Here is a 20,841-nt window from a genome sequence, read left to right on the forward strand (position 1 = left end):
GCCTGCAGAATAGTTCCAACCTTGAGCTATCAATGTGATATCTCTCAGGTCCAAACATTATCGGGCAGTTGATGATCCAACCACAGTTCTCACTACAGGCAGTTCCTGGTTATCGGCGGGGTTCTGTTGATGGTGTGACGATAACTGAAAATCGCTGATTACCGAAAACTGGTGATTTTCGGCACCAAAAAGTGCCCATCTTCAGTTATCAGCGCCTCTGTTAGGTATGTATTGGCGCCAGTACCCTATTATTGGTGCCGACAAGCGGAAATCGGAGATTTTTGTCGCTAGACAAGCGCCGTAAAACTGGATTGCCGATAACTGAGCCTGGTGATTACCAGGGACTGCTTGTATTAGCTTCAGATATAAACCGAGTCACAGCTATGACACCTTTTCCTGTTTATCAGGTCCAATAAGTTTGATCAACGGTGGTAAAATTTATTTATCAAAAATTTTACCAAAATTAACCCCAACTAAGATATAACGATATATAAGACTATTGGACTCGAACCTGCAACAAATTCCAAGGGTTCAAGAACCCCTCACCACATCAAGGTGGTCCTAAGTCGAGGGGGGGAGCAATCAAAGGAAACTATTGCTAAGCATTTTTGCTCATTCACTGAGAGGACAGTGTTCTGGTGCAAACTGTACAAATTTTGAACCCCCCCCAAAACCTCAAAGTTGAAAGGATTTACCGATAAATCTTACTATAGCAAGACTATCATAATAAAACATTACGTTCGTGCAGTACTTTTGAAAAACTTAATAGTAATATGCAAACTATCCGGTTTTCAAGATTAAAATGTTTTCTTGTTTGTAATATCTGTACTGTGTGGATTTTAATCTTCATTCTATTTTTATCTTGTTCTATTTACAATATCATGTTAGCGTGTTGTTTTTATATAGTGAAAATTATTTCATACTTCTAATTTCTTAATATGGTATTAATTTTTCCTTTGTCTAAGATTAAATTCCTGCATAAGCCTGCATCCAACAGCATCAACATCTTAAAATATTGCAAAAGCTGTACCTCCATCCACTTGCAAGCACTGAGGCTGCTGGCCAGAAAATTTCTGACAAAACATGGCTCAACAGGTTATGCTGTATACCTTACTTGTAATCTATTCAAATTCTTCAGTAAGCTAGTATGTCAGCTTTGGAAAAGCTTATTATTACATATTAAAATCAATGATCTGATAAATTCATTAAGCAAAGCACACTATTTTTAAAATATATGCAATGAAAAAATTACAATACAATATGCTGTACCAGCCACAGCCACACTATTTTAGTATGTGAGTCGACTGCATTCAGCATGCCAATGAAAACAAAACCTGCTACTCATAAAGGAGGTGTAATTTTATTTTTTATCTCTACTAGCAAAATTTTGGCAAGCCTTCAAAGTCAGAGCATCTTCAACACTGGAGAATATAGTAATTTTAGGGCATAAAAGAAATAACAGCTTGTAAGTCTGTTTTTCATCTGACCTACATATGTTACTAAATTTCTTTATTAGCATTCATTTTAAAAAATCATGTGAATTTACTGTAGATTTAGCATATTGAGGCTTATTATGTTCATTATCATTATGTTTCCCAAAGGATTTACTAATATGAGCAATGCGACCGGCACTATTTATGTGGGAGCTTTGTTTAATCTAGTTTTGACCGATGGCTTTGTCAATTTGGTGAAACAAAATTAGGCCAAGGTAAAACAAAAGGATCTGAAAACAAGAAAACACAACAAAGCACTACAAAAAGATAATGAATGAAGTCAAACCCGTTTAGTAACTTAGTCACTTGGTAAAATCTGAACAATTCGTAGTGCTTAACTCAACAATACCAATCCCTTAAAGCTACTCACCAGTACAGTATGGGGATGATCGGGACATACGAGGATCTGTAGTAAAACCAATCTGATTGTTGACCACTATGTGAACAGTACCATGAGTGGTGTACTGGGGCAATTCTGATAAATGGAAGGTTTCATAAACAATGCCTTGGCCTGAGAAAGCAGCATCTCCATGAAGCAAGATAGACAATACCTGAAAGCAAGCACAAATGCAACTGAAATGGTATTATGGATATTATAAGACATCACCAATCTCACTTTATCTTCTTTCAGTAATTGCATCAATGACTAAGTAGCTAATCATGTAGTGCTATCTAGCAACCTGATCCTAACAGCAATGCATTCATGCAACCTCATCCTAACAGTATTCATGCAGCTTGACCCCAACACCAATGCATTCATACTAGAATTAGTAAGTACTTCAATCAGAAATAATAGCTAAAACTCTACTCTACCAATGGGTAAGCCAGAAAGATGTATCCTTAAAAAATGGCTGAACAACAAACTTTCTTAAAATTTGATGTTATCAGAAAGAATTTCTTTGTCTTGTCCAAAACATGCTATTCTTTTCTGGCTGAAATTAGCTGTCATTAAATGTTTTAAATTTAATAACACACAGCTCTGCATTCTACAAACATATGGACTGAATGACATTATGCAGCGAAGACCATATGTCAAAAAAACTGTGTCCAATATTAAAATAGCATAAAACTCCTATGAGGCATTACTTTGTTATGATAAATGCTATTAGATTCACTGTTCCACGAGTTTGCCACTGAACTGATTATCATATGCCACAGGCATCTATGAATTTCGAGTTTTGTCTACATATACAACAGTGTCTTGAACACTCTATGACTAATTTCACTTCACTTCCTATCTATTAAGAGCAGGCACACAATATTATCCATTAGTTATACATAGTTTATTTAATTTTTTAAAATTTACCTAATTAGAACAATTTGGCAATGCTTCTACGACAATTCAAGAATCTCAAAAACCCACTATTTGACACTGTCTTTAAATGTTCATTCCTTTTAACCCATTCCCTGATTATCCCAAGTATTTTCATGATTAACTACCACGTACAGGCAGTCCCTGGTTATCGGCTGGGTTCCGTTTCCGACAGTGTGACAATAAGTGAAAATTGCCGATAACCAGAAATTGAAAAATGTCGGTGCTTATTGGCGCCAATAAGTGGGGATTGGAGCCTCTGTTATGGGTATTGGTGCCAATCTTTGGTCATCGGCGCCGAAAATCCTGCTATTATTGCCGAAAATCCAGTTATTGTCGTCGCTAGACAAGTGCCATACAACAGGATCGCCAATAACCGAAGTTGCCAATAACCAGGGACTGCCTGTATTATTCTTACAATCACGAGAATACACATTCATGCTCGTAAAATATTCCTGTTTATTTCTATCGTCCCGATTTTCCTCATTCTTTCATGAATTCCTGTTTTCTATATTTCCTCTCCCCATAGGAACATTTAGTATACCTGTATATGCATTTTTGTCCATAGATGGTAGTGTGCCTTATTTACTTTAAGAACTTCCCAATGTCAAACACTGCTACTGTAAAATTCTCTCCAAGTTTATAACTTTCAAAGCATGGAAAATATGTTAAATTTTGAATGCTGCATGAATCTAAATTTTATTTTCTTCTTTTTACTTTTCTAACATCAAAAGTAATTCTTTATAATACAGCACAATTTACATACACAGTCAAAAAGTGTAATTTATGACTCCCGAATTAACTCAGGAATGTAAACATGACATTTTTGTGAGTTTAATATCTCCCTAATTTTTTATAAATTTTAACAAAAATTATGTACCACATATCTTATACATACCTAAAAAATAAATTAAAAAAACCTTCTCGATTTTTTTTATATATTTTTACGAAAAAAACCTGAAAGGGAAGGGGTTAATGGTACTGACAGTCCTGAAAGGGAAGGGGTTAATGGTACTGACAGGTTTTTTTAAAACTCCAAACAATTTTGCTGTGATGCCTCAAAATGTGCATGTATTACCAGAGGTTCATCTGTTTCTCCAACACAAAGCCCAAAGGGTGTGATAATCAAATTCACTATTCTAGCCCATGGTTTGAAGAAAAGAAAAGAAGAGGGGAGGGAAGAAGGCTGTGGGCTTGACCACAAAGCAAAACACTGACCTGTTTCCTGAAGATGTTTATAAGTCGGCAAAAAAAAAAAAAAAAAAAAAAAAAAAAAAAAAAAAAAAAAAATTTGGGCAGAGTTCCAAAGCATGGCAGTAAAAGGATAGAAATAGTAAAAGAACCTGGCAATCGAAGGCTGTATTGTTCGTAGGTTGCTGCCCGCAGATGGACGTTCCTGATTGGTTCACTCATCCGGGGTGCCCATAGGTGCCGCCCTTCGTGCCGATGTCGGGAAGAGGAAGGTCTCCTGTGTAGTATTGAGACTCGGCTTCGCTCTCCGAATGCGGGCAGCAACCCTATGAACAATACACTCACTAATGTGCACTCCAGCGCACGCACGCAAGAGCTCATACAACCATCACCGCGCGAGAGGAGACTTCGCCTGAGGAGAATCGCCTTAGGCAGCCAATGAAAAATCGGCTTGATCTAACACCCCCTATATATACCACCACGAGCACCCTGTCTCCAGACTCATCCCAACGTCCAGAAGATGACCATCAAGCTGGTCGGAACATGCCGATGAAAAAGTACTGAAAATACCAGACAGACATCAGAAAAAGAAAAAAGAAGGAATACCACCAAAAATACCATCAAGAAATCTATGGATTTACATCCCAGGTTTCAGTAATTGCTTGTAATGCTGCTTTAGAATAAAGAATTTTATCTGTAAGAAATATCCTGTTTCATCCATCAAAATATGAACATTGGACAATTATTGGCTAATACTGATGTGCAGGAAAAGCGAATATTAGAAGAATTGAGAAAACTCAGTATAAAATCAATTTGCAAAATGCAGCCATTTTATTCAACAAAACTTGCCTCAAAGAGTCTTCTTCCTTCGTAATAATAATAATAATAATAATAATAATAATAATACCCTGTCTGAGAATGCCTTGGCACCTACATTGGTATGAACACCACGCGCTTCTCCAAGAGGATCTCCTGCCATGCTCAGGAAGGCACCATACATGATCATGCCAGGACTACACGATATCAGAATAAAAAGATGTGACATCATCCCTAACATCTAGATAATTGATCATAAAACTGCCCACTGCCCCCTATGCCTCCTGGAAGCCCTACCACTAAGTAGAGACTTTTCCTTCAGACATTACCACAAAGGACATGTCCCACCAACATCCCTGGTGAACGAACCAATGAAGGGCCTCCATCCACTGACAGTGCTCATCCCAGTATCACCACAGCCATCCCCGCATCCTCCAATCCTCACACAGGAGAAAGAGCATAATCATTGGTGTCTGGGAGAAGGCTTCGCTTGCAGACAATAATCTTATAGCAACCAAGGAGAATTCGGCTTTGCTCTTGCCTGCAACGCTGGCCCTCTCTACATACCTCCAACCACACAACTTCATCTACAGAATTGTCTTACCCATCTAGAGAATAAGCATCAGGCTGGTCAGAATGGCGACAACAAAAGGAAGACTCTGGAAAAACATCTCTCAGTAACCTACTGCTGAACTCTGCAGGTTTAACCACCATGTTTCAATATCTTCTCTTGTACAGAGAATAAAAACTGCTCTGAATATGCTGCTATTGTATTTTCTCTTTACCAAAATATAAACATTGGCCAACTACTATCCAAAATTAACATGGAAGTGAAAAGAATTATAAGGAAGACTGAAGAGATTCAAAATAAAATTAACTCAAATCATGCAGCCATCCTAATTAACAGGACTAATAATTATTACAATATTATTATTAATAACATTATTAGTTTTCATATTGAGATTTTATCAAATACCTAAAAGCCTCCAAACTCTAGTTTAGCTACCAGATATGAGGTAGTCTCACGTGTTAAATTTAACATCATAATTATGTTTCCATCTAATACCTATATAAAACACAGGATATGGGTTTTTCATACACAGAACTGACAGCCTACACTTCAAGTGTCTACTTGAAGAATACCAAGAGTACGTCGAGAATTTGATGCTGTATAAAGTACTTCCACAAACAGCAAAAACAATTTTCCAATAAGTGCCAATCAACAGACCAACAATAGTATTTAGTTTTCATCACTAATACTCACTCAATCCAAAAGGAAAATACTGTACTGAGAAGTGAAAGTGAAATATGAGAGAACATTAATACTAGTCATTAGCTTACGAGACTAAAGGCCACAGGTGATAACTCTAAGTAGCTAGATGCATTCCAAGTAATAATGCACAAGTAAAATACCTGGGTCACCCACTATAAGACTCACTTAATGATTTTACACTGTATACAGTCACCCACTGCTTATTACTTCTAAGGTCACATCAAGACTAATATACAACCACCTATTTCTTATTTGTGTACATGTTGCCAACCCACATTTAAGGCTGATATTCAATAATACAAGCAAAGCCTGTATGTTATGCTGTCCTGAACCTAATGCCTTTTATGTTATTTCCCAGCAAGGCCTACTGAATGTTATCTCTTTTACCTTCCCAAAAATTAATCACATCGATAAAATGTGCAAATTTTATTGATTTATTTCATAAGTTCAAGTATACTTTATCTCTTATTTATTATTGTCTATATTCAGTTCTACTTCTAATTCAATATGTTTTCTTTTGTATATGAACATTTTATTGTGACGAAGTTTGCTACATAAGTTCATTATAGCTCTTTCACTAGCTGCATAAGAAAGTGTGTTCTTTATTAATTGTTTTATTGTAGTGGTTACTTTCTACTTATACGTACTGAAAATAACGACATCACTAGTGATTTTTAAAATTTCCTTTTTTTAATATCTTACCTTATTTCCTTCAGAATCACCATGATAAAACTGCTCAGCTCGTGTTTTCCCCTGAACAACTGGGTTGCAGGCTTCAAGATGTGAAGGGTTGGCCACAATAGCCAGGCGAATATTCTTGTTCGTTACTCGATTAAGTCGTTCTTGATATGTTCCTAAATGGTACTTAACGTCTCCTGATCCCTACAAAATAAGCAATCAAAGCTTCAAGTTCATATAATTTTAAAAGAAATATTGATACTACCATCAATTAAAATATTACCATCAATAAAAATGCAACCAAGTAAAGTTATTACCTCATCACCAGTATCTAAACCAATAAACTGTGTGAATATGTGTTCCAGTGGCTTCCGACACACATTTGACAGCACATTAAGTCGGCCTCTGTGTGGCATTCCCATAACAAAACTCTCTACGCCCAGGGATGTAGATCGATCTATTACCTGTTGACAAACATAGAAAAGTAACTTCATTGCTGCTTTAGACAACAAATATTCTAAATAGACTTTTTTATACAACTGTGCCCTTATGTACTAGAATCTTACAAAAATACCTACTAAAGTAATTTCTTGACTCTCATAGGGCTTGCCAAAAAAAAGGCTTGTTCTTAAACGAGGTGAAAATTAGAGCTGGGTAAAGCTTAAGATGTTAGACAAATAAAGAGACTGAAGTTAAAGGATGAAAAGTAAAATGCAGAGATCAGTGTAGCTAGGGCATACAGGATGCTGCAAAGCCTTTCATACCCAGAACTTATGATAATCTTAAGTCCACAAAGGTTCAACTCCAAACTTCTCAAATATGTCCATGAAGTTCCTTTAAAATGGTGTATATTTAAAAAAAAAACAAAATCCTACATTAATTAAAATATACATACCTGTACTTGTTTTGCATAATGGGCAAATTTGACATAGTATAAACTTCTCTTTCATTATGCGCTAGGAATATTTGTTGATACTATCAATAAATACAGTAGTTTAACCCGACCACCAAATTAATGTTATTACAGGATGGCCCAGGGTGTTTGTTTTAAGAAAAAAATACATCAGTTAATTAACTAACACCTCCAACACTGTGTGATACAAAGAGCTTCTACCAGATTTCTCCAACTATCCCTCTCTTACTCTCTCGGGAAGAACATCCCAACCAATCCCCAACACCTTCATAGTTCTGATCCAGTAATGTGTTGGCCTACCAAATCAAGTTTCAAGAGGTGTCCATTTAATGAAATGTCTGACAACTGTTTAAGATTGTAAACAAAAGAAAATTTCCTAAACAATACCTCCAATTATTCAATGTTCTTTTATTTATCTATTGAACATTTGTGATCTCTAACATATACCGTATTGGCTGGCATATTAGATGCACTTTTTATTTTTAAATGTATCAAAAAACTGTCTGAGAAAAGTCATCCACCCTTTAGTGGTATCTGTTGAAGTGAGGTTGTCTGAGTAGATATGGAATGTGGAAGGAGTCGTGAAGAGCCCACCAACTACCATATCTGGTTTGGGAACCCATATCATGGTCCAGAACGGGGCTAAGAGTGTCAGTGTTACATTGCGATGAACCTGAAAACTTGTTCAGCCCTTCTTTGACCAAGCTGGAATGCGGAAGGGCATTAAAGGTTCAGGTTGGACCTAACTTGCAGCATGGTGTCAGTTGCCTGTTCAAGAGGGTCTACGATTGGAGAATGAAATGAAGAAGGCAGTGGTCCCTTGAGGCGGCAAACCGGGCCATAATTGATCTGTGCCATAGATTCCACAGATTCTGCCAGACCAGGGGATCCAAGGTCCACTTGGCAGAAAGGACTAGCTTCTGACAGTTCAGTGAGTCCATTATAACTAATTTGTGTGCCCTGAAAAAATCAATTGACTAGTAAACTCGATTTCATATGCCCATCGTAAGAGTTCTCTGCTGATTTGTGGGAGAGAGCGAGAGAGAGAGTCTTTTTGCTTCCTTCTTTTCCAAATGCTTAAGGACTATGGTCTTGAGCCAAGATTACCACAATCTAGGTGTGAAAAAGGGTCGAGAAGCATTGAAGCCGTGAGTGGAAAGCTTTCAGCTATCTGACACAGATGACAATATACTTAGGACTGTGGTCCTGTGACAAGATTACCACAGTCTAGGAGTGAAATGGGGTCGATACGCGTTGTAGTTGTAAGTGAAATGCTTTCAGCTATCTAAGAAGATTCTGTTCCTGAGAAGGTCACGTCCCAGAAACTACCCAGTTCCCCAAGCAGGCCTCCTGACCCAGATCCTAGGCATTTGAATGGAAAACTAGGTCTGGGTTTGGAGTACAAAGGCACTTCCTTTCCAATGGTTTATGTTCGGACAGCCACTACTGTAGGTCTGACCTAATTCAGGGCTAAGGGGAAAAAATAAAAGTGTCCAGCTGTGTTTCCCTCCCCAAATGTTACAAGACCTCACACTTCCCTTCAAAGGTAATCGAAGGCGTCAGTCATCCAGGTAAAGAATGATGTTCCAGAACATGAAGTCAAACACTAGGCCAAAGACATATGCGGAAAACACGGAAACCTAACAGGGGCAGAACAGCGGGTTTGACAAACTGAGCCAAACCCTTCTGCAGAATACAGTTCTCTCAACTGTGTCCTGAAGGAAGAGGAAATGTAGGCCTGGAGGCAAAAATAACAGGGCTGAATGTAACTGTGTGACTTCCTCAGCAGTAAAAGAGCACCCAAGTTTTCTCTTCTTGAGGTTTCAAAGTAAAGAGCGGAGATCTCTAAAAGACATCTCAATCGTCCTTACCCACACAGGACAGAACTCAAAAGATCAACCGAGGTAATGTCTGTCAACTAAAAACTGGAAGTCCTCTAGCTTCTTAACCAGAGCTCCTGCTGTCTAAGAGGAGGGAGCTTTCTTCTCAAAGCTCATAAATACTGGACATACATGCCCTCCGAAAAGGAGACCTCTCTATACGCAGACTAATGCTCTCAGTACGGCACCAGACATGGGAGATTGATACTGAAGAACTGGTTCCAGGTTACCGGGAACTGGCGCCAGTCACTTGAAAAAACCAGAGCCAGGTGCTCAATTGGAAACTGGCGTTCAAGAAAGAACAACAGTGTGTTCTAAAAAACTGTCTGTGAGCAGGTGATGAATGTTCACAGGCAGGAGTCAAGTACTGGATAGATATCGACGCCCTGTAGTAAGCGCCAAGCGTTCAGGAATCGGGCACTCGGGTTGGCGCCGAACTTTTGGCAACCAGTGGCAAGAGCACAGAGGTAGATAGCAGGCGCTAAGCGCTCAGAGACTGTGACTGTTGTATTTCGCCGAGAGAAGAATCTCTAGTCCGTTGGAACGTAACAGAAGACGTCTCGTTGTCACTATATCCTTCAAGGGTCGGGACGTGCCATGAAAAACACCTAGAACGCCTCTCGTCAAGGCTAATTTTGAGTCTGACAACAACTGGTGGGCACTAAAAGGGATGCCCTTCCAACAGCAGTCTGAGGGTCTTCCACTACACGAACTATGAGTGACAGGTTCTACCGAGGAGGTGACTTCCAGTGGGCAAACCCCACCAACCACCTTTGGATTTTTGAATAATCACCTTCCTTTTATCTAGGAGCATCAGGAGGAGGGAGCTCTGGAGCCACTGGACGCTTGGAAACTGCTGGGCGCTCGGGTGCTGGGCACCTATGAGCGCTGGACAACAGTTTTGCTGCTAAATACTGTACTAGCGCTCCACAACTGGAAGTACAGGAGACAAGCGCCCTGGACTTCCAATCCAGAGTCTATATCACTAAAGCACATCCTTTTGGGCGCCTTTTCAATGGTTGTCCGCCGATGTCTGGGACCGGACAACAGGCTCGACTGAGGGGGGGCGGCAACTAAATGGGGGCAAACCCCCTTGGATTCCGTTGGACCGCATGTATGTCTTCTCCCAGGTTAAGGGAGCAGGACAGTGACCTTTGGTCTAGGAAATCCGATGGGTTGGATAGTCACCTTGTCCCCTACATTGCCGGCAAGATGCCTTTTCAGTGGCTGTCTGTCGCCACCTAGGACCGTACAGAAGGTTCAACTGAGGGGGCAATTACCTGTGGAACTTCCCATCAGCCTCCACTGGACTTTCAGTATTGCAGGCAGTCCCTGGTTATTGGCGGCCTCGGTTACTGGTGATCCGGTTTTACAGCACTTCTCTAGTAACAACGATAACTAGATTTTCGGCACCGATATGCGCCGATCTCCGATTATCGATGCTGATCCCCACTTATCAGCGGCTCCAATCCCTGGTTATCAGTGCCGATAACTGGATATCAGCACCGATAACAGGGATCAGCGCTATTATTGCCAATTTTCGGTTATCATCATGCTGCTGGGGAAGGAACCCCCGCCAATAACCGGGGACTACCTGTACTTCTCCCAAGTTCAGGAAAGTATGAGAGACTTAGGTCTAGGAGAACCGACGGGCCGGATAAACACGTCCTCTACTGCACAACATTACATTTCACAAGGTTAACTTCTGTTAACCCATACACAAGACTGGCTAAAGCATGAGAAGGAAGCAAGGGAGCCAGGCATGGGGGAAAATAAGAGGGCTAGTAGTAGGAGAGAAAAAATTAATGTGGGATTAGTTGGTGCCAGATGATCGGGAGCTGGTGCTGGGCGCTGGGTGATCCTAAGATGTGAAAGGCACACGCTGTAGTTGGGCGCCATGCGCGCTAATTAGTTCCGGAAGCTAGTGATCACTCCCGCGCGCTTGGCACCGAAGCTAGCGGGTGCTCCTGGGCGTTCAGCTGTCAAGAAAGTCTATTTATCCAAAGGCCCATCACTGCCAAATTAAGTAATTTCTCTCCTTACTACATTCTGCCCTTACACTTTTTCAGTTCTCTGCAAAGGAAAGTGTAATACGAAAATGTTGTAAATCAATTCTTTACCGACAATTATTTTGAAGTACACTAAGTACCATCTCACAAAACATATCTCAATTGCTTATCAAACATTATTTGAGACTAGCGGATATGTATTCACCACCAAAAACATCGGTTCAGTAGCAAACACAATATTTTTGTTATAATGCACTACTCAGTAAAGGCGAGTTAATTAATTGATTGCAAAATCGCTGTAGTGAAATATGATAAACATGAATTGGATCTTAATAACAAAATAAAATACTGATCCTGAAAGCTGCAGACTTGAAGGCTACTTGAAAACAGCGATAATACTGTATTTCACCGAAATCCGATTACCTAACCGTGAATAATAAACACAGCTGCTGCAAACACCCGATGTTTACACCGAGCACGGCAGACAGGGAATGAGGTTGTCTGCTAAGTCGTTCCTAGTATTCCCGTCAGTGGGCGGGACTGGTCACCAACACTAAACAATCAGAGCACTACCATGAATTTTAAAATTTAAGCTGCAGCACGAGTGGAAAGTATAATTAGGTACTCACAGTACTTGGTAAGCTACTTATATGAAATTACAACACAGACCACACTAACAGGATACTTCTTGAAAGCCACACACAGGACCTCTTCCCCCACATGCCCTTCCTTTTCCTTGCCAACACCTCCCTTACCTGAGCTCTCTACTGCTCCCAAAAATATACTGATGACTCATATGATGACACATATCACTACCACGCTTTGAAGGATTCAACAACCAAACACTGACCTGAAGGACTTTTTTGTAACTAATTTTTTTGATACATCATTTGAATAATTTTTGATGACTATATTTTTATGTTCTGTAAGTTATGCAAATTAAAAGGAAGTTATCAAGTCGGAATGCCTTTAGAAGAGGATAGAGCACTGTATAGAATTTAGGCCAAAGGCCAAGCGCTGGGACCTATGAAATCATTCAGCGCTGAATGGGAAATTAACAGGAAGAAGGTCTGAAAGGTGTAACAGGAGGAAAACCTCGCAGCTGCACTATGAAACAATTGTTAGAGAGGGTGGAAAGTCTGATGGAAGAAAGAGAATATGAAAGAGGTACAGTGAAAGGAATGGAGTGCTTTTAAGCCTTTTCTTTATTCACAAAAAGTGAAAACAATTACCTGTATATCTACCAACCAAAGCAATGAATATTAGGGCTGATCTTGTACATAGTATTTTGCTTATTCAGTAAACAATACACTACACTACACTATTGTATAAACATTTAAAAAGATACTGAAAATGTTATAAACAAAGGCAGCTACAGATGGTTGACAGATGTACTACCAGTACAGTATGCTCAAAATATTATTAAGGGGTGGCTTCTCACTTGTCAACCAATTTGTTTGTCAGCCTAGTAACAGGAATGGGACTCGGTCATCAGTGAAGTGTCTGTATAATGTGGCCATGATCTTACATCTTTTGACAGATATGGCTAAATCTGCAGCTCTAGTCCTCCATTTGTAGTTTTAATTATGAGGGATGGAATCTTGATTCCCTTCACTTTTCATCCCACGCCTAAACGTAAGGCCTTTTAAAATAGTTAAGAGATATAAAGAGGGGAGCAATCTATACAAGTAATAAAAGATACCATAAATAATTACACATGAGGAATGACTTAAGAACCTAGGTGATCTGTTTCCATTAAGAACAAAGAAACATCTTACCTGTTTCATTGCAGGAATTAGAATTTCACATCCTTCAAGACCAAAGCGCTTTTCAGATGAAAACTTTCTTGCCAAGAAGGCCTCAAACCTACAGGGGGAAAAGAAAAACTACTTAATTTTACAACTACAGCTGGTGCTGGCGAATCTCTGAGTCCTGTGTTAGCATAAAATAAAAAAATAAGCTGGGTCATGAAGAACAAAAAATTTTTTTCATATATGTTCATAAAAAAGAAAACTTAAGATACTGTTTCAGCATTTAAAACAATACAGTACTGTGTCATAGCAATCCTGTTCACAGTCATTATTAACATTTTCAAGTTATAATTTCCCTTTAAAAGATTAGACAAACTGTCTTCTTTCTCTCTTGTGCCTTGTCCTGATAATGCCAAATAATTCTTTTCTGAAAAACTGCTATTATCACCTCCTCATATACCGAAACCATCTCAATCTTTGATGTTTCAGTATGTTTTCCAGACTGACACCACATCTTTCAGCAACTTCCTTTGAACTATGATTTTCCAACATACCACATCCATGTGATGTTCTGCCTTATATTCCCTTCTTCTTTCGATGTTATTAATGACCCATTGCATCTTTTGGCAAGTATTTTCCTCTCTAGTTTCACATATGGATATTTCAATAATAATTCTGTGGTCTATCCCAACACCAATGGCATTCCCTGAATATGTCAACATCATCAACCTTTTTATTATATCTTCACCATCTTTCTTGTTCTTTTAACTTCATGATCTTGACTTGAGTACTTAGCAAGTTCTAGTCTAGATTCATCTCTTCCACGAATTTTCTTTAATACCTACTTGCTTTGGTCTCCTCATCATTGCATCCCAGGTCTCATCTAATATCCAAGTTGTCTGTCATGTTACCCTGTGGCCCAGGAGCTCTTTTCCAGAAGACTGATATGCATTCTTGATGCTAAACCAGTCCTTGTTGATTTTCTGCTCCTCCTCAGATATGGTTTCTAAACTGCAAATCTATTTTGACATTCAATGGCAAAAGCCTCTTGCTGTTCATTTTCAAGATGCTCAACTGTATTACACCTAACTGCACCAAAATTTTTTTGTCAAGGGTTATTCATATTTCATCTTTAGCATGGCAGTATTTGGGAGATTACCACCAACATCTGCTCATCTAAGCCTCCTACATTCTTGTATTTTATTTCTCTCTTGCTTACTGACCATGTGATCTAATTGGTTTCTATGCCTGCCATCTGGAGATGTCCTAGCATGTTTGTAAATATCTTTTTGCTGGAAAAGTGTATCTCCAGTAACAAAACTATTTGCTGTACAAATTTGAAGTCGATGAGACAGTGCACTCAACATGTTAATCAATTATACTGCCCTGAGCAAAGCCAGTTTTTCATAAAATGACCATATGGGCGTCCAAGTTCCCCACACCAGCACTGGTCATGTTTCTTCTACATAAAAGAGAATAACATGGCCAAATGAAGAAAAATACTAACAAAAAGTACACAGTAAAAAAAATCTAACAAAAATATAAAAAAAACAAGGTAGCAAGTTACTTATTCAGTTGAATGATCACATGGAGAGATGTGAAAGCATGTCCACACTGTACAGCAGTCAAAGAAAGAGCGGCTAACGTTGGTCAGTGACCAACTAAACCACCTTTATCATCAGTTAACCACCATGTTTTTGTTACACAGATCAAGCTGAAGGATACCTATGATAAAAGGTGATGGTTTGTATTTCCATAAGAGCAGACATCTTTTAAAAGACTGACAGGGGCAAATCAGGTTAACAATCCTTTCATTATAACAACAATAAAAACATCAAAGAGGTTCCACTTACCCATGGGATCTTGTCAAACGTGCCAAGAGAAGTCTCTTCTCCTGAGGCTCCATATGCATAACACCTGGAGTTTCAAATTTCTGTCGAATCCAATTACACTGCTCCAGGGAGTTTATAAACATGAATTCGACACCTATAAAACAATATATCTTTAGTCAGGTCACACCAAATATTACAATCATACCAAAAAGAAAATTACAGAGTATATTACCATAAGTGAGATGTCCACCATAAGAAGGTATGCTCATGCCATCCTACCAAAATCCTTTTTTTGTTGGATAACAATATTCCAACCTTTCTTCCATCATGTGAGAATCTGCTTCAATTTGTGATAATAATGAAGGTTCAAGCTTAAAAATTACCATAGTTGTAGTGTTGGAACTTTGCCAAACTTTGACTGTGAGAGTACAGTCCTACAGTGTTGAGTACCATTACTCCAAAACTGACTGCAATAAAAGCGAATGATAGTATAAAAGCCAACTCCACATATAAGCTAATTTAAATCCTTAGCAATAGTTTAGGTCCCTACACTGAGTTCTCCCTTTTCAAGTTTCAACACTTTCCATCTGAATTCCATCACCCCTTTTTGCCATTTATTAATCTCTTTCCACTTCATCCTTAATTTGAATACTAGTCCTTTTTCTTCTCTTACAACCCTCTCAATTCTGGCAAAAAAATCAAGAGTACCATCAACACTCTACTTCATTCAAGGGGTCCCTATCTAACAAAATGGCCTCACCTTTTCACTATTAGTTCCTTCCTACTCCACATTCACTGTATAACAAACAACTGCACTCATTCTTACACCATGCCCATATGGCCACTTTCCAGAAATAATTTTCTTCTATATTTATTGCATTCACCATACTTTAGGCTCCTGACAAAGCTTATTTTCAATCCCTCTTCTCCATTAGATGCTTCCAGAAATTTAACATTTCCATCTTCCCCATACTCTAATACCAAGATAAAAAAATCCTACAACTCCAGATTTTTAAAATGGTAATGTATTTCCTCTGGGTCTGTATATTATTGGTGTAATAATGCTCTTGTCAAATGTCTCTGGTCCCATGCACTCCTATTCTGTGTTTACTCATATGCTCATCTAGGTCTTTAAGAACAGTTCTTCAAGAGTTTTCCACAAATCCCACATTATTCTTGACAAACCCCGATCCTTCTCATTTTTTGTCTTAACTTTTAACTGTGTAATACTTATATGTAAGTAGCATGATATTTTAACCAGGACATTAAGTACACATGTTCACAGACAGCAATCCTTTTACAAGTAAGTATATATCAGATTCATTTTTCCTGCATTTCTTTCAAGACCATTCCAATTAAACACTTGCTCTCTATGCCTACAGGTGTCTTGTGAATCCTACCCTAACAATAACAATGTCTCCTTAACCCCTTTACTCTATTTTCCTCACTGTCCTCCTTTGATGCACTCATTGGAGAGATAGGTGGGTTTGTGCTGTCGCTCAGTTCCTGACAAAGACATTCCATTATATTTATCCTAGTAGATTTATAATATGTGTCATTTTATTTACTTGATAACACATATATATGTCATAAATAAAGGCACTGAAGAAAATATTTCATTAAGTAAAAAAACCACCTAAACTTTCTTCTTTCTTTGTTATGAAAATTTTACATCTTTCCTCTAAGTATAATATGTAATACTTCTTTTATCTTATAAATGAAGGACTTGATGAGGAAATTATGTAAAATAAATTTTAAAATTCATATTTTTTTAAAATTATTATTGCAAATAATATACCCTGATTCTTACAAAATTATTATTATATAAGCTTGTGATAAGTAAAGAATGAATGGAATACAATGATAAAAAGATAACCAGTTTAGTGCACAAAACAGCACCAGAGAAAGAACCAATGAACAGCAAGTAATCTAGCCACATGGTTTACAGAGATGAGAAAACAGTGGTAAGTAAATGAAAAAATACATAAGGAAACATAAAAGCATCAGAAAGACTTTCAATTATTGGAATGCATTAGGTAAGCCCCTAGGTGAAAAGGTTATGTATTATCATTATGTATGAATTTATAAAAAAAAATACCTCCCCTGAATTACAAGCTCTAAACATGCTTGCCTATTACTGGTTTTTGCTGACACTCTGGACACCATAAATACTTAATCAGCACAAATTAAGCTGACCCCTGAGGCCGAGAGGTTGTTTACCATGGGTAACAGTTAAAGGGTTGGGGACACTTCTAACCTTTTCAGAAATCACATTCTCTATCAGTCTTTTGTCATACCTTCTTAGGTTCATTTTCATTATCCCCTATTCTCAAATTACTGACTTCATTGCAGATAATCTCTGCGCCTCCAACACCACTCAACAGCAAGGAGCTGGGAGTTTGGGGGTCACATCTTCCTTGAAGGTACTTTATTTTGATATATACATATATTACTATCTCTTTATTTTTTTGCAGACATCAAACACTGACCAAATAGCCCAAAAGAAATGCTTAACAACTACTCACATAACTACCTTAAGAACTTCTGAAACATCTACATCATATCTTTTAACATTTGATTCTCTCTTTATGTAGAAAACCAACACCAGCTCTTATTTTAATTTTGTTACCGTAACTAGTTATTCCAACAAGTTATTCCTGCAACAGACAAGTTACACTCTAACTATACAGGAAGGAAAATCTGTTAAGTCTACACAAAAAAGTTAACTTAATAGAGATAAAACAAGAATACTCTCGCAGAGCATGATACATACCAATAGAACGACAATATGTATCCTCTAGCCTCTTAATTATTTCTCTCAGGGTAAGGGTTTTTTCATTCCCCCCAATGAATGTTGACATGGGCAATGTGAAAGACCTGTCCAAGTCTGCTTCCTCTGTTGGAGACATAGACAAGAAAAAAGAATTGACAATGAGAACAAAAATATTCATTGCACTTTAACCTAACCCTATACAATAATGTAATACAGCAAACAATACTAGACTTTTTATCTCAAAGTGCATATTTTATTTTATAAATTTAGTTACATAAGCTAAAATGAGCTACCAATGACTAGTAGAACTATCAAGCAAGGCTTCTATTTTGTAAAAGCTATATTAACCAGAAGCGCAAACTAAAAATATTGTTATATCAAACAATAAATACTAAAATGCTAAAAATTACTGCTGTTAGAATCAACAACTTACAGCACAGTGCACTATATGAAACAAGATACAAAAGTGTTATGAATGTAAAAAATTGTATTAAACCAACCCCTACAATAATGAAGAAAAGGTAAAGAGGAAATATGATACACATTTGTAGAAAATAAAAACAAGTGTGGTGAATAGGTAGTTAATATCTACAGGAAAGTACACCAGGAAAATCAATCTGTGCAGGTCATGAGCTGAAAATTAAAACTAACTCGTAACTTTCACTCAAGCTGGCATTTTATCAGTTCTGAATGAGGATGGGATTTTAGGCCAAAAAATCAAACATAATTTTGCCTTAACAGTCAAAAAATAATTTAATGTTCTGAAATACTAATTGATCTGCCACAACAATTACTTCTTGAAAGCCTCAAAATAGCAAGACAGATGTCTAGATGTCAAGCATATGCACACACATTAGACTTGTTATTCACTACTGTCTTTCACATCCCAAACATATGTACATACATTAGACTTGTATTCACTACTGTCTTTCACATCCCCATAATTAACATTTATTCTGGTATTTTTTTTTTTTCTTGCAATTTCCACTCACTCAACATTCGCTACCAAAACATTTCTAAGTCTGGGAAACCTTTCCTCTGGAGATGATTAGTTCAAAGCACATACTGAATACAGTCGACCCCCGCTATATCGCAGTTCAATATTTGCGGCTTCAGTTAATTCATGGATTTTTAGTAAAGCAATATTCACCAATTGCAGTATTGTATTTTCATGACTAAATACATTTTTTATGATAAAATTATTTACAGATTTTCAAATATTAATTTTAATATAAGCACAGCAAAATATCTATAAAATCTTAAAGTAAAATCCCTCAATATTGATCTAGTATCATTGTATTAGGCCTAACTGTCAATCATCTTCACATTTTGACAGTGTGAAGGGTAGCAGTCTATCTCTCTCTCTCTCTCTTTTACGCCAAAGGATACTAGTAGAATGTGAGAGATAGACAGATTGATAGATACACAGAAAGGGTGTGTGTGTGTATACTGTGTGCATATATATATATATATATATATATATATATATATATATATATATATATATATATATATATATATATATATATATATATATATATATATATATATACCAGTACTGCACATATCCTTTAATGAAATATGAATTACTGTATCATAAACATAAAAGTATGACACAAACTAAAACTATATGAGAGAAAATGGCTGTGCCTGAATATAGGGGTAACTTGATTAGTTTTTGCTCGTATGTAAGCCACATATATTTGTAAGGGTAGTGCTGTAAGATGATAGTTTAAGGTATGTTTGGCATTTGAACTATTAAAAAAGGCAGTTATAAGCATTTTTAGATGGGAATCTTTGGTGTTTGAACTATTAAAATAGGCAGTTATAAGCAATTTTAGAGGGGTTTTCCAACTTATCATGGACTTTCAGTATACATGGGTGGTTGTGGTCCCTATCCCCTGCGAATACCGGAGGTCGACTGTAGGCGAATGATGTGTATACAACGAAAAACAAAACCTTGCTTTTCCAGTATGGCTGAAACATAAATGTTGCAAAATTTGCATAAGTGCCATGTCAGGAATCCCTTACTAACCCTTAAGGGATGGGCTAAATATATATTAAACACACCCCAAGACCGGGCAAACTTTAAGGTTGGCCAATTCAAGAAAAAAACACATCAATGGAAGGAGGAAGATATGCAAATGCACATAGTGTACATAAAAAAATTTTGTTAAATTTTCCCCACCTTCTACAGAAAATTAAAAGTGGCTATTTACAACCCGGTGTGGGCCCCCTTTTACAAGACACTTGTAAAAATATGCTAATTTTACCAAGTTACGCTTGCTTTTTCTAATAATTTATTTTATTTCATTTTGTAAAATTATAATTACAGCTCACACAATACCATAGCAAATAAGAACTAAAATTAGTAACAAATTCTGAGTATATTTGTTGTAAAATATTTATGAGATTTACTGAGATGGGGAGATGCAATAACTTTTTGTGAGGTATACATGTTTTTTCTAATATTTCTTTGCACTTTTCTTTGCAAAATTACAATCATAGCTGACATTCTATCATAAAAGATAAGAACTAAAACCAACAGCAATCCCTGGGTATATTTGTGAGCAAATGAACAAAAAGACATCATGGGATAGAGAGGGGCAATACATTCCCCCGTCAAGTCTCAAGACACACTAATCCCACCCTCTGCCCTATGCTGAGCTATACAGCTACATATGTCTTTATCGACCATTGAAGTGCTATGAACATCTTTCCAACTAAATTCATCCAAATCACATGGTGCGCAAAATTAATAGTCATATAAGTTAGCCCATCCATCACTCAAAAGCTGTTATAGATACTCGTACAATGATGCCCATCCATTAAGGGTTAAGAACAGCCCAAATACATTATCAGACTGCACTTTCATGGAAGCTCTTTGTCACAACTAAATGAAGACTCCTCAACAGCCCCT

The 20,841-nt window shown here is 37.5% G+C and overlaps 1 protein-coding gene and 1 long non-coding RNA gene across 15 annotated transcripts in view; one reads left to right on the plus strand and one right to left on the minus strand.

Annotated features, from left to right (window-relative positions):
- LOC136826957 (uncharacterized) overlaps window positions 1–20,841 on the plus strand; it is a 163,352-nt gene that overhangs the window by 99,497 nt on the left and 43,014 nt on the right. The window lies entirely within an intron of this gene.
- The window catches only part of Nc73EF (oxoglutarate dehydrogenase Nc73EF), a 148,927-nt gene that overhangs the window by 59,130 nt on the left and 68,956 nt on the right, over window positions 1–20,841 (minus strand). For all 14 annotated transcript variants that reach the window (XM_067084508.1, XM_067084461.1, XM_067084500.1 and 11 more), the window contains exons 5-10: window positions 17,922–18,044; window positions 15,170–15,302; window positions 13,344–13,431; window positions 7,081–7,227; window positions 6,788–6,967; window positions 1,864–2,044 (exon numbers count right to left, since the gene is read on the minus strand). In XM_067084508.1, the coding sequence (XP_066940609.1) occupies window positions 1,864–2,044; window positions 6,788–6,967; window positions 7,081–7,227; window positions 13,344–13,431; window positions 15,170–15,302; window positions 17,922–18,044 (852 nt within the window). The remainder of the gene's footprint in view (window positions 1–1,863; window positions 2,045–6,787; window positions 6,968–7,080; window positions 7,228–13,343; window positions 13,432–15,169; window positions 15,303–17,921; window positions 18,045–20,841) is intronic.

The sequence above is a fragment of the Macrobrachium rosenbergii genome, chromosome 3 (assembly GCF_040412425.1).
Source record: "Macrobrachium rosenbergii isolate ZJJX-2024 chromosome 3, ASM4041242v1, whole genome shotgun sequence".
NCBI lineage: Eukaryota > Metazoa > Arthropoda > Malacostraca > Decapoda > Palaemonidae > Macrobrachium > Macrobrachium rosenbergii.